Source organism: Archocentrus centrarchus, chromosome 8, assembly GCF_007364275.1.
Source record: "Archocentrus centrarchus isolate MPI-CPG fArcCen1 chromosome 8, fArcCen1, whole genome shotgun sequence".
Lineage (NCBI taxonomy): Eukaryota > Metazoa > Chordata > Actinopteri > Cichliformes > Cichlidae > Archocentrus > Archocentrus centrarchus.
The window spans coordinates 5149758-5164569 of NC_044353.1; the positions used below are offsets into that span (position 1 = coordinate 5149758).

Sequence of the window (14812 nt, forward strand, 5' to 3'; positions counted from 1 at the left end):
GGCCGTTAAAGGAACTACAGTGTTTGTTAGCTTCTATTAAATCACAGTTGTAGCATTTTAAAACACACACACACACACACACACACACACAAAGTAATGTAAAGGAGTTTTATTGAGAACACGAACAAGTTGAACTAAAAGATGACATCAGCTAACAAAAATTTTGATGTATTTTTAAAATGTGAGTGTGGGACATTGTACCACCTGGCTGTAATCAGATAAATATATGTACTGAAAGCTGATGGAAACAATGTCTTGCAAAAATGATTCCATCATTGTTGTTCTCATTATTTTTTTTAAGCTATTTTTAACCTTAAGGAAACCATCATTTCGGTTCAGCATAACAAAGACCTGCTGTAATTTTCCTTAAAATTTAACTATATTTAAACTATATTTATAAAGCCTGGATTCAGATGATAAGAGAAATGGCACCTAGCAGGAAATAGACAACTGTGAAAGCAGACGTGGTGTGGTAATGCTTTATTCTGTTAAACAAAAAACTACAGTCACAGCTCAGATCTGTACAGTTAATCTTTAGACCACACAAGCCAAATAAAAATCTCCAGTTCATTTAAATAAAATAACTCAGGATGCACTCGTTCACTCCTTTTCTATGAACTCGTGTTTAAATGAAATTCAGTGTAATCAGCGGGATTTCAACCTCTTCACATCTACATGTGCTGCTGCTGCTTCCTCCGGGTCTCTCTTAGCGCCTCTGCCGACCTCTGGTGCTCCAGTCTTCTCCTGCTCGCTGGCCACCCCAGAGCTGCTTCCTCTTGGATATCTCATCTCCCTCCTCTCCCTCCTCTCCTCCATCTCACCGAGCTCCTCAGCAAAGAGGGCTTTTAGAGAGGGAATGAGTTTGGGGATGATTTTAGAGTCTCCAAAATTAATCTGAGAGCAGAAGAAATGAAAGTATGGAAATTTAGAACTAACTATTATTCTATTCATGCGCTTATTAGCATTTTTTTTGTAAATCCCTATTTTTTACTCTTTTACAGCCCCATTACTTATATACAGTATCATTTCATTTTTATTTATTATATAACTGAGTTATGCTTTGTTGAAAGTTTCTAAGTTATAAAAAACTTGACCTAAAATTAAACAGTCCTTGAAAGCAGTGGCAATCCCCATCCAATAACAAGCTTTCCTGGAGTTAACTGTACCTTCAATTGGAATTGTTTCATCAGGCTCAATATTAATTTACCATTTTGTGTGGCTTATTCTGACTGGTAATGTAAGGTATCTTTATATGATTCACTAACAAGCAACCCTGAAAAGCCAGGACAAATGCAGGTGAGCAATTTATGAGTTTTGCTCATCAGTAATGAAAAAAAGAGACTTGTCAGCACAGAATGTTATTCCTTAATTTTCTGATTAATATGAGAAAACATCTGATCAAGCAAAAATGTAAAAGTTGCAAATTCCCTCCAGACCATCCAGGAACTGTGTCCACTGAGCACACCGGTGGCCAAAGAGGGAAAAATATATTTCTAGGCTACATTTTACTTAAATACAGAAAATGCTATAAGACACAATTTGTTCAAACACTTTTAAATATTCTATGTGCACGAGATAACTGTACAAGAAACAGGGGGGCAGGGTTCAACCAACAGGGGAGCCAGGGTAGCTCCACTGAAAACATGACAGTCTTCAAAACCTTAATAAATTTATTTTTAAGTATTAAGATGTAAATATTTAAACGTGTGCAACTTTCCCAACCTGGGAACGCATAAATGATCCCACTGCTGAAGCTGTGGGTAGCTACAGAAAGGATGGTTCATATCTGAATGGAGAGCTGAGAAAGTTCAACTGAGTCGAGTTTCTCTCCATGTTTAACTTTATGGTGACCCATATCTGCAACACTATAACTGCAGCTTACATTAAAATTTTCTGGATTCAGTAATCATGCATAGCTTTAATTGTCTGCATATTGCTCAAATCTCAGTGTCACCTTGACACGTGTCTTTTGTCCTTTTCTGTCTTTTGTCCCATCTCGCTCCCCTCACCCCCAACCAGTCGCAGCAGATGTCTGCCCCTCCCTCAGCCTGGTTCCGCTGCAGGTTTCTTGTTAAAAGGGAGTTTTTCCTTCTCACTGTCACCAAGTGCTGCTCATAGGGGGGTTGTTTGATTGTTGAGGTTTTCTCTCTACTATTACAGGATCTTTATCTTACAATATAAAGCACTGAATTGAACCAAATGCCTTCAAGTGCATCCAGTCAGCAGGTATTAAGAAATCACATGTGGCTGCTGTTAACCAGGTCTGTACTGCAACTTACTCTCATGTGGTCGAAGGATATTCCCACCCTGTTGTTGAAGTCTTCACTGAAAAGAGGGATCTTAGCGTAGCGTTGGCTGAAGTGGTTGAGCATGATGAAGTCAGCATTCATCTTCATGCCAATGCCAATGGCCTGGGAGGTTGTACTGTCGCAAAACATGAAGCATAAAGTCAGAGATTTATGTCACACTGCTTTTTGGAGAACTTATCAATGGTAACATTGTTTTCTAAAGACATAAAAAGATGCTTTTGTGAAGACAGACACTCACGCTAGCACCATTTAAAAAAAAAAAAAAAAATCAATGTCAATATCTGCAGAGAATGAAGAGATTTAACAATGCACTCAGAACATAATGACTACCTCAATCAGCAAGTGAAGTCTTTCAATAGCTGACACAGAGCTCACACATTTCCTTCATTTCCCTTAAATCACGGTAAAGTACCTGCAGAGTCGCAGAGTTTGTTTTACTCACCTATGTCTTTTCTCTACAGCTTCCTCCTCTAGCTCATCTTCCAGCGTAGCCTCATGGATTAGTAAGGTTGCATTCTTTCCTGGGTTAAAAAGAAGAAAGCTGAATGAGAAGCCCGACTCAGAGGCAAGCACTTAGAGCTCCTTCCTGTCCCACAGGAAATCAATCAGGTGGTCAGCGTGATCAAGAATCAGCACGCCCTGTTTGTTCGGTGAGCCGAGCCATCTATAATGAACAGACTTGGGAAACACTGGCTATCTCTGGGAGGCTTTGCTTGGACAGAATCCAGTCAAGCAATTTAAGAAGAGTCAATGAAGAGAGATCCCAGAGGAACCATTAAAGAGGCTGCCAGCTATGAGAGTGATTGAGAGCATTAAGAAATATCGGATAAATTATTCAAAACAACCAGCGTAGTCAAGCTAGAGTCAAGATGACCTTATATGAATCACTGTAATATCGAAAGCGGACGCTCAATTTGCTATTATGCGCTTCTGCCTAGATACACTTGGGTGACATATGGACTTTAATCAGTCTGAGTAGTACAAACCGATGTGTACGAATGCATCACAGGGCATGGTGTCTCCAGAAAAGGCCAGCTTCCAGCCTGACTGGTGAGCGAAGCTGCAGGCGAAAGCGTTCTTGCAGTGACGCACAAAACACGTTTGGAACTGAGACACACAGAAATAAAATGATGAGAGGCTTTAAAACCCTGAAAAGCTTCAGTAAAGGAATATGTGAAATATGCTGCAGACCCTCTTCAGGTCGTTCTTCTTCAGCATCGCTTGGATGAATGACTTCATCCTCTGTTTGGGAACCTCGGCGTCGCCACACAGAAATTTATTAGGGATGAGGCTGAAAAACAAAAACAGATGTCCTCAAACAGAAACACTGCATGAATGATGTGGAAACGTGTTTATTGTACACAAAAACTAGTACCACAATGACCAGGTGTGTGAAGTTAAACCAATGGAGGTCAACAAAGACAAGACTTACATTAGATGCTGAATTACCCTTTAAAAGTGACATCTGTTCTACCAAAACAAGTTCTTGACCCTTTGTGACTAGGTCACAACTGTTGGTGCCTTTTGGAATTAAATTATCTGACTTATATTACAGCTTGCTGCTTCAGCCCTCAGTCACTGCCACCTGAAGGCTGAAAGAGCTCCTGCTGCTGCAGTTCAAATATATAAAATAAAACTACATATTAGAATTGTAGTTTATTGGAGTTAATGCACACACATTTTCAAAATTATTGATTCTGTGTCCTATACTTTTATAGATATAAGTAAATAAAGTTATTCATACCTGTGTCTTTTAAGTGTCTTCAATTTAAGACCTATCCTCCATTATGTATGTTACCACATTATACAGAGAAATATAATTTTACTCCACTGCTATGCTGATGACACACAGTTCTATATCTCAGTAAAGTCCACTGATTCAAAAAGCTCTCCAACCTTACAAACTGTCTGATAGTAAGAACAGAAGCATCAAGTCCTGCCTCGGTCTTTAACCGTTCATGTGAAATCAGCTGTTAGAAACCTGGCTGTACAAGCTGATTCTAGTCTCACCTTAAAGAAACATAAAAAGATCAGCCCGTCCGACTGCTACCAGGAAACTCGCAAGGATACAATCAATACTGAGTTTTAGAACTTGCCTGGAAACGGCTCTCTGAATGTTGTTGCGTGTAATTACAGGGAGGATCTGATGTGAGAATCTTTCCAGCATTCTGAACAGCTCTAACACTTTTCAACCAATCAGACCAAACAAAATCAAGATCACTGAGAGCTGAAAAATACAACAAACTTCTTTCTTTGTCCAGTATACAAAAATATAGTGCAAGTAATATAATGCGCATAAATGCAACGATAATTTAGTGCTTTGGTTTTGCCATCCATTTCAAATTACTAAACATGCAAAGACAAATTCAAATTGATCAGTAACACCAAAAACAATTCAACTTAACAAATCCAATACTGATGCAGAATGGAGGTGAAGTTCATGCTAATGAGTTAAGATGCGTGTGCATCCACATACTTAATGTGACTGAGGATCTCCTCACAGTAGTCGTGGTACTGGTTGAGCCAGGTCATGATCTGAACCGGAGCAACCAGGTAGATCGGGCTGAACGGCTTTCCCAAAGTTGTCTAGAGGCATAAACATGACACAGGAGTTAATACGCTATAATCTTTGACTTCAGTGCAGGAGAAAAAGAAACTGAGAAGCACTTTATCCCACATACCAGTGCCCTCTCTCTCTGGTACAACAGTTGAACCAGCCCCTGAAACAAAAGATCACAACATTGAGATTAACTGGAGCACTCTTGTTTCTGTAAGTTAACACTTGATGCACGGCTGCTTACCGTGTGATGGTCGGCATGCAGGTGCGAGATGAAAACCGTCGAGATCTTGGACAAAGCGTCATCGACGTCGTCCCCGTAGTGTCTGCAGAGCTGACCGAAGGTTCCCTCTCCGCAGTCCAGCAGCAAAGACTGACTCGGGCTTCGTGTGGGTACCAACAAAACAGGTTCATTAAAAAAGAGGAAGTCAAGCATGAAACATGCCCAGCCAGACACAAAACTGTGGGTGAGTACGGCGTTCTCAGTACACATGCATTATTACTTATTAAAGATGCCCTTTCAGGTTTTACAATTTTGAATGAACATTATTAACTAATTAGTTTTTAAGCCTTTTAAAACTGACTGGAGACAGTGAAGCAGTGTTTAAACACTACTGAGGATAGATGGGCAATGCAACAGGTGCAAACAATGATGGAAACACCTGTCAGGATCCAGCAGGACAGCTGAACAACTCCAGGGTCCTGCAGCTGAATGAACAGCTGTATGAACCAGATGAAGGACCAAATTCAATGCTAACTCAGCGCACTGAACGTTGCAGCTATAAAAACATAATTTAAATATTAAGTTTTTAAATAGTCATTTCAGGCCACCTGCTCTTCCCTACACTCCCATTATCTCCCATTATGAGATACTTTCACTTTCAACATCAAACATCTCCAATGGCGTCCTTGTTCTCTGGGGCAATCACTCCCAGCTCTCTGTGATTTAAGTATCACCACAATTCCCCATTAACCCTTCATCCCGCTGGATATTTCCATGAGTCACCAGGAGCAGCACCCAGACCCCAGAAAAATCTTCTAAAGTCATTTGGTGAACATGATGGTGCTTCTCTTCAAAACTTCTCTCCAGTTATTTTAATAAACTCTGTTAGATGCAATGAACTGTCCTCAGCTAAATACAAAAGAATAAAAATTCAATAAGGAAAGATTGTTTCAAAGAGCCGAACAAACAAATACTGTCAGCCCCCCCCTCAGCCTCCTGGCAGTAGAATTGTAGTACAAATCCCCTGAAAGTAGAAGTTCTAGATCACATAATTACAGGTGTCAGTAGATCTCAATGGGGTGCACATGAGCCTCAGTGGCTTTATTCACCATATCAATTCAAAAGCAAATGACTCAGTAAGAACCAGGAATAAGAAATACTAAAACCATAATAAACTGAGAATACTGTCACTTTCTGTGACTGGCATTATTATGGTAAGACCTAAGTCGCCTGAGCTTTTTAGCAGATGCAGCTATGGTATGATTTGAACATCCTGGATCACATCGTTCTGTGGTAACGGTGGAGGAGGAGGCGGGGCACATGAATGAATGACTGTAAGAATCTAAATGTCAGAGCAGCAGTGTGTTTTAAAGAAAGATCACTGGATCAGAGTGGTGACTACAACCTGACTTTGGCAGTGCAGGAAAAGTGGAATTGATTAAAAAAAAAAAATAAACGAGCAGCAGTCGCCCAAATTCCTGAGGAAAGCAGACAAAAGTGAGAACAAAGAACTGAGGCAACAGCTTCAATTTAAAACTCAGTCCCATTGTTATCTACAGCAACACACGGCTGGCAATATGAAACAAAAATACTAGCCTGGTTTTAGGCGATATGATGTATCAGGTGCTTTTTTGGTCTTGTTTTTGATCAAGACACAGTGAATAATATCCTCGGTACTATCTGCAGATAAAAGCAACGTCTCAAAACAGTGAGTGGCTCTCGTTCTCATACTGCTGTTCATTGACAACTGTTTGACTGTAGAAGTCCAACTCCACCCTCTGGCACACAATGAGAGTGAAAAGTCCTCAAAGATTTGTGTCTGAGTCGATCCTTCTGATTATACTTTAGCAGCTCCTCTGGGACAGGACGTCAAACATGAGTACCGATCTCACAGGAATGAGAAGATCAAAGCTTTTCTTTGTCTTCCTGTTTTACCTGTACAACATATATGATCATAGCACATATGATCTCATCAAAATACTGGCACTCTCTTCATAAAAAGACGGTTTTCTTCTTTTTCTGGTAATTCTAAGTGAATTTTGTTTTGACACCAGCAGTCTGCCACACTGCCCTGAGAGCCGTACCTGATATTAACTAAAGTGCCGCTGACGTTTCGGATCTTCATCGGAAGAGCTGATCCAGTTCCCAAGAAAACCACCTCTGGATAGTTTTCTCTTTGACCTGCAAAATAAATAAATATATAGAACACACAACCATACATGCACAATGAGTAAGGTCTACAAAAACAGATCAGAGAAATCTACAAAAAGCATTTGATCCTGTTGATCACAAGTTACTTTTATGCAAATTAGACAGGTATGGCATCAGAGGATACCCATGACTGGTTATTTAGCTATTTAGATGGCAGGTATAAATATGTATATATAAATAATACAGATTCTGGTTTATTAAAGGTAATGTGCGGTGTGCCACAGGGTTCGGTATGTGGACCATTGTTGTTTACATTATATAATGTATGTATTAATGATTTATGTTTGATTTCCAAGGCTCAGAAGTGCATTTTAACTGCTGATGGAAAAACAAAATGTATAATATTCAGAAAACTCATTAAATAACCAAAAAAATGTTTTAAATAAATGAAGTCAAAATTGCCATCATTCTTGAAACTAAGTTCTTGGGAGTTGCTGTTAACAAATTAAACTGCATATAAATTATGTCAAAACCAAAATTTCTAAATCTGTTACAATATTGTACAAAATTAAAGACTTCTTATGCCAATAAAATAAATGGTCCATATATAGTTGCTCTGTAGAGGTGTCAGGAAACACGAGACAAACATCAACTCAATCTTTTTACTATCCCACTTCTTCATTTCATTTCTTGTGCTATAAATGAAGCTAATAAAGACAAAGAAAAAAGGACACTCCAGAAAGAGAATCCTCACTCCAATGAGCCAACACTTTGCAGAACTGACCAGAAAGCTCTGCAGCGCCAGCGGAGCAAATCTTCCTGCACTTGTCCACTTCTGCCAGAAAGTTTGGGACCTCAGAAGCTTCTTTCACAAACTCCTCAGAGTTGCAAGAGGGGATGGCATCTCTAACAAATGAGACAAGAGTCAAAAAGACACACACCACTGCCTGCAAAAACACTGCCGGGGGGGGGGGGGGGGGGGGGGGGGGGGGGCAGTGATTTTTTTTTTTCTACATCTGACCTTGATGTGCCTCAACAGTACTTGACAGAAACAGTGCAGCAAAAAAAATAAAACCCCGACGCTTGTAAGATGAGGTTAAAAAAAGACAAACAGAGAAGAAAGCAGCTGAGAGCAACAGTCCATTGCAGATTGTTCTCTATGACAGGCCGGCGCTTGGAGCTGCAAAGTAATGTTGGCTAAATTGGAGGGATTGAAGGACAAACTAACCTTTGCCACTCCATTACAGGTCTGAGCTGGAACTTGAGCAGACACTCCGCTCTGACGTTTGGGACGTGCAAGGCCGCCTGAGGTTCCTAAAGGAAACCACCCCCCCCCAAAAAAAAGAAGATTTTTTGATGTTTTCTCTTTTGTTTTGTTTTCTCTGCAACTGTGCTTTTGCAGTACAATACAAGCAGGGTTTAAATGCATACAGGGAGCAATCAGCTGCAAAGGGAGAGAGAGCTCAAGACTGTAAGGGAATGTGTTTGAAAGGGATCAATCAAACATTTCATCAGACTCACCTTAGTTTGGTAAGCTTTAAGCTGGGGGAAGATTTCTGGGTGGATCACGTTGAGCTGGGCCTGAATCTTGTGACTTCTGATGTTGTGGATTGTGCACACTTGTTCATTAAGGATCAGGTGTTCTGTTGTGGATGGAAACCTGCAGAAACACGCACGACTGTGAGGCTCGACGCGCCAAACTGTACGGCAAAAAGCTTTCAGAGAGAGAGACTGCAGACCTCTCCATCCACTTCTTGTATTGATCTGTTTTCAAAACAGACTCAGGAGTGATGTGGACGACCAACGCAGCAGGGTCTTCTGTCCCACCTGTCTGGTATCTGAAGGGGATGACAGCCTCAATTTAGAAAGTCACTATTTTCTGTCACTATATACAGACCAACACAGGGAAACCTTTTTTAAGCACTGGGAAAGACGAGCAGTCATCAGCATGTGATGAAGCTCATACTCACGCTTCAGATGAACACACTATAACTGGTTAATGCAAAGATATGTAACTCAAGTCAAGTTTAATTGTGTGGCGTGAACAGCAGCAGTTTGTTGGCTGCATGTTTGTATTGCTTTTATTAAAGAATAGCTAAAAAAACAACAACAACAACAAAAAAACTCTGGCAGTTCAACTGTTACCTTTCCAGCTGCTGATTGGCACAAAGAGCTGCAGCAAATTCTTCAGACGGACACTCGACTATAATAAAGACGAGTCCGGGATCAGTAGGAGTACAGACCTGCTCGGGTCGGATCTGAAAGACCACAGCGACAGAGTTAGCAAATCCAGGTCAGAGCTGCAGTTCATCAGAGGCAGAGAATCACTCTTTACTCTACAGCACCTCTTTTCCTTCATGCACGATGCTTTTCCCGTCTTTCAGAGCTGCAATGATCGGACCGATAGCTGCTGTGCCCCTTAAAGGTGGAAAGTTTAGGAAAGAGCACTTGAAACATCATTGGTCACTACTGAAAATGAATCAAAGCTTCTGAAATAATTATGCTGCATCTTTTTTAACTCCTTTATGTTACCACAAAGCCTCTTTGAGCTGTTGGAGGGAAAACACTATTTTCTTACATTTTATAGAGAAAAAGTACAAAGATTTACAGAATACAAAGGTTTTAGATGATAACCAGTGTTAGGAAAACAAAAAACTGCACATTCATAACACCAACAGGACCGCGTGTTAACTAAAGGCTATTAAAGTAAACCCACTTACACGGGCAGCCCGAGCTCTTTGGCTTGAGCGACTAAGAAGTTTCCCTTCTTCGGGTGAAGCTGTGAAGGTGTTTGACAGGTAAAAAGCAGAATGTCAGACACAAAGAGCCTCAATTTGTACATCACAGGATGGGATTATCTTCACAGCATCATACCTTGCAGGCAAAGGCAACCACCAAAGAGGGATCTCTCGCTGCTGTTCGCCTTTCAGCTGAAAGAAATTTGAAGCTAGTGTTACACTCAGTTTGCTCATCTTATTACTGAAGACACACAGCCAAAGTCTGCCTATTACACTCTTATTTACACCTCAGTCTGACATGGAAAGAGGGCACGAAGCGCCCTACATCACAGTCATTTCCAGACGCTGAGAATTAAAGCCAGAGATTTCAGCCAGTCTGGACCACAGAAGATTTCCATCTGCAGTGGGTTCATTTTGTAAGCACGGGTCTAGGATTTATTTTCAATTATTATTAATAATATAACATAATTTATGACTTTTCATCTTATTATAATTAGGCGGCCCCTGCTCTTACTCACCTGGATAATCTAGACTGCTGTTAATGTTGTTGTAGTCGTCTTTGATTGGAGACCCCTGAGAGGGGCTGTTCCTGCCCGACTCGGGGGAGAGTTTCCTGCTATTGTCCTTCACCTTGGCTGCGGAGACCACAGAAAAAATAAATAAAAAAATCTGATGACTAACAAACAGAAGCTGAGGGGACTCAAAATCAGGAAATGGTGATTCAAACCCACCAAATATCGGCACCTGATAAACCGTCATGGTCTCATCGGCGTACGTCTCCTCGGTGTACGGTCGGACCGCTGAGACAACATGACACGGTGAATATCGTGCAGATGTAACATTAAAAATAAAGCATTTATCTAATTTATCTCAGGAAATTCGACATACAGAGCTTAATGTCCTCCAGCGGTCCAGAGAAGGACTTGATGGCATTCAGGTAATTCTCCTTTAATTAGAAAAAAGGCAGAGAGCAGATGTAAAGTGAATCTTTTCACATTAAAAGCTCCTCAAGGTGTGATTGATTCAGCTTCTCACCAGCTGTGGAGGCCCAGAGAGAACACACTCAGGGACACCGGTGTCCTTCAAGGTTAATATCATCCCTGCAACGCAGACGAGGGTTCAGGAAACTGAAGGTTTTTACAGAGCAAGAAGTCATAAGATTTTATTTTATTGAAATTAACAGAAACATAAAGCTTTTCTGTGTAACAGTTCTGCTTATACATAAACAGAAGATGAATTATTTTGGCTTCACAGACACTGAAAAAATATATGTATATTTATACAGCATCTGTTTACAGTGGGGTCTGAGGGCACAAAGAAAAAAATATTTCCATGTAAAACTGCAAATAATCAAAGAGTTTGAGGATTTATAAACATTTAAATAACATAAGAAGCTTTGACCTGTACATTTAGAAATGGTTAAAAAAAAACTTTATGAATTATCAAAGTAAAGCAGATTAACAGCATTGATCATCTATTTTCCAGCTCAATTTTTTTATTCTTGGACTCAGTGCAGCCCATCATTTCATCCTCTGTTTGAGGTATTGTGTTAGAGTCTAAGTGCTTTTGAAGCTGTCTGAACTGCACTAAATTATTCTTATTTGTTGTTTGACCTGCCCAGGGACATTAGCCAGCAGAAATCTGGTACAAAGAATCTCTTCTCTTAAGAGATTAATGTCCTTTGTTCATGGTCCCAAAAAATAAATAAATGCAAAATACAAGTTGCTTTAACTCCTCCCCCTTTAAAGCCATCTTCTGATGGCTGCTCATCAGAAACAACACATCTGAACTGCAGGTGAGCGGAGCTTCTCTTCCCGTAGTTAGAGGTGTGAGCCTGTGCTGATTATAACAGAGAGATCTGATCTCATTTACATCGCACAGAACCAAGAGTAGAAATGTGAAAAGTGTTATCCACTGCACCAGTAAGTGGATAACACTGATTATCTCTTCATCGTGGCACCCGTTAGTAGGTGGGATATATCAGGGAGTAAGTGAACATTTTGTTCTCTACGTTAATGAAGCAGGAAAAATGACCAAGCGTGAGGATCTGAGTGAGTCTGATAAGGACCAATGCTGATGGCTAGAGACCTGGGTCAGAGCATCTTCAAACCTGCAGCTCCTGTGGGGTGTTCCCAGTCTGCAGGGGTCAGTATCTATCGACAGTGGTTCAAGCAAGGAACAGCGGTGAACCAGCGACAGGGTCCCTGAGCCTGATCGTGCCAGAGGACTCTTCCTGTTAAAAGGGAGTTTGTTTGTCCCACAGCTGCCAAGTACTTGCTCATAAGGGATTATTTGATTGTTGGGGCTCTCCCTCTAATATAATAAGATTGTTGTTGTAAACTGCCGCTATATAAATCAAACTGAATTGAAAATAGAGCTGCAACAGTGCAAAGCATGAAAATATGGGTTTTTCATGATTACTTCATTGTATGTGGCACTATCAGCTTCACATTTTATTCCTGTTTAATTCCCATTATATAATAAATATTACCTTTGTGTATGAACTTCATATAATTTCAGTTCTCTACAAAGTGCTAGTGTGGAGCACCACTGTGACAGCAGTGATTTTTACCGTGAGCCTGAAGCCACTGACCTGACAAACCTCCCACATTCTCCCAGCTCAGTCTGGTCAGGAAGATGTTGTCCAAGCGAGCAGCTTTTAGCCTGTCACAGCGCAAACATGATGATCATATTAATGCTGTTTTTTTGTTTTTTTAAACACAGATAGACTGAAATCATGATGCTGCTGTGTCTGAAACAGCTTACTTGTGTTCCTGCATTAGCCTCTGTGTTCCTTCACCACAGTTGAACAAATACCTGCAGCAGAAAGGAGGGCCAATGACAATACGGTAAAAGGAAATAAATCCCGGTTGCTCTGCCTAGGTGTACTTCAGAAGGTGTTGGGACAGTCAACACAATTTCCAGGTCTGACAAATCAAAACAAAGTCCCATACTCTTACTTATACCTAAACCCATAAACAGGTCTTTGAAGGGGAATTAAATTTCCAAAATCTCATCACCCTGATGGTCTAAGACAAAGATAGTTAGACCAGACAGACTGTAAAGAAAACATGGATGAAAACACCATGACATCCTCATGAAGCCATAACCATCTTCAAACCAAGAGGGAAAAATAGAGCTGTGTGAAAACCAAGGACGCCTCGTGCTTATTGGCTAACAACTTGTGACTGACAAGTGGCTAGCCAATGAGCACATTGTGGATAATTCTCTTTCTGACTCCAATAATGACCATATACTGGGGTCACAGAATAACAGGAGCCGAGGGCCATAACAGACTTTTAAAAAAGATGACACATTTAGGGTAATATACGCATCTTTTAAACTTTCTATGAGCTTAACCACTTATCCAATTCAGGCTCATGGGGGTGCCAGACCCTACACCATAGGGTGTCACAGGGTGAGAGGTGGGGCACGCAATCCATCGCAGAGCCAAAACATAGAGACAGACAACCACTCACATTCACACCTATGGGCAATTTAGAATCACCAGTTAAACTAACCACACTACGAGCATGTCTTTGGACTGTGGCAGAGAACATGCACACTCCACACAGAAAGCTCCAGCCCAGATGGTTTGAAGTAAAGGCTCCAGTGAGAGGATGTCTCATTTTGTTACACCTGTTGCCCTGATTCCTCTCCTGGGAGGGACTAAGATGTGACGAGAGGAATTGAGGGTATATAGCCTGTGAAAAGAGAAACTTGGAAGTGTAGCTCCCCCTGCACCACTGCAGTAAAGTGAACCATCTTTTCTTTACAGTCTATTTTGCAAGTGAGATACATAAAAAAATATTTTTTCTCTGACATACAACAATATAAACTCTTTCTGCAGCTCTGGTTTTAATGACAACACAATGACGTACCTGTTGTACTCGGAGAAGACGTAAACTGACGCAGCATTATCTCTGCTTCCAGCACCGACCACTTGCAGGTACACGGTGGATGGTCCGTGAACGTCTCTTCGCTTCTCTTTCGTTCTCAGTCTGCGCAGCGGCTCCTTCTGCTTGGCTTTCCTCGGGAAATCTTTATTGTTGCTACTACTATTGGTGGCCATGGTCCGAAAAAGCTGGAAAACAGTCCGGTGGAGAAGAGAGTCACGGGGGGCAGCAGCAGAGAGAGTCCTGCCTTTCACGAACAGCGACGTTAAGCACCAGAGCCTCACATGGAGCCTGTTCATGCTAAACACCCCCCACATTAAAAGCACAACGTACCAATAAACCACATGTAAACGCGCTCAATTAGAGTTACTTAAACACTCTTGGCCTCTTTTCGACCGATTAATTACCCCGCAAAAGCTCTCTGCTTATTCCTCACGACTTTCCAGGTTGGTTGACACCGTAAATGACACATGTGACACTTTTTCCGGCATCTAATGATGACGTTGTCAGCTCTTGACGTTCATTGATCGTTGAGCTTGTTTAGCAGGCCTGTGGACCAATCACAGCGTGGTTTTCAGAGACAGAGGCGGGAACAGAGCCGCTTCTTTAAGACATGTTTGATGTAAACAAAGTACTTCAAAATAAACACCGCAAAATAAAATTACACGTTCAGCTCTTAAAAAAATCTGAGCTATCACAAAATTTAGAGAATATAAGGAATTGTTATTATTATAATAATATTATTATATATTATATTATTATTATTATTATTATTATTATTATATAATACTACTACTACTAATAATAATAATATACAGTTCAAAAATGTACAATATAATATATTTTCCACAACAGTCTCCAGGTGAAGATAAAGACACTGGACACACACACACAATAACATATTTGATGTCTCATAATTAAAGATATTATACAGTATA

At 40.6% G+C, this 14812-nt stretch overlaps 1 protein-coding gene across 2 annotated transcripts; it reads right to left on the minus strand.

Annotated features, from left to right (window-relative positions):
* Positions 1-471: 471 nt before the first annotated feature.
* Positions 472-14366, minus strand: elac2 (elaC ribonuclease Z 2). 2 transcript variants are annotated; one of them, XM_030736381.1, is made up of 25 exons: positions 14282-14366; positions 13860-14062; positions 12745-12795; positions 12572-12642; positions 11014-11078; positions 10867-10924; positions 10710-10778; positions 10497-10613; positions 10115-10170; positions 9961-10019; positions 9586-9658; positions 9386-9498; positions 8980-9078; positions 8762-8900; positions 8469-8554; positions 8025-8146; positions 7174-7270; positions 5111-5249; positions 4991-5029; positions 4786-4895; positions 3501-3600; positions 3296-3416; positions 2752-2830; positions 2280-2424; positions 472-894 (listed from the first exon to the last, which is right to left on the minus strand). In XM_030736381.1, the coding sequence occupies exons 2-25, from the start codon at positions 14048-14050 to the stop codon at positions 646-648; spliced, it is 2448 nt and encodes an 815-aa protein (XP_030592241.1). In that variant the 5' UTR covers positions 14051-14062; positions 14282-14366; the 3' UTR covers positions 472-645. The 2 variants fall into 2 exon arrangements, with proteins under 2 accessions (XP_030592241.1, XP_030592240.1); XM_030736380.1 differs by having other exon boundaries at positions 13860-14354.
* Between the last annotated feature and the right edge of the window lie 446 nt (positions 14367-14812).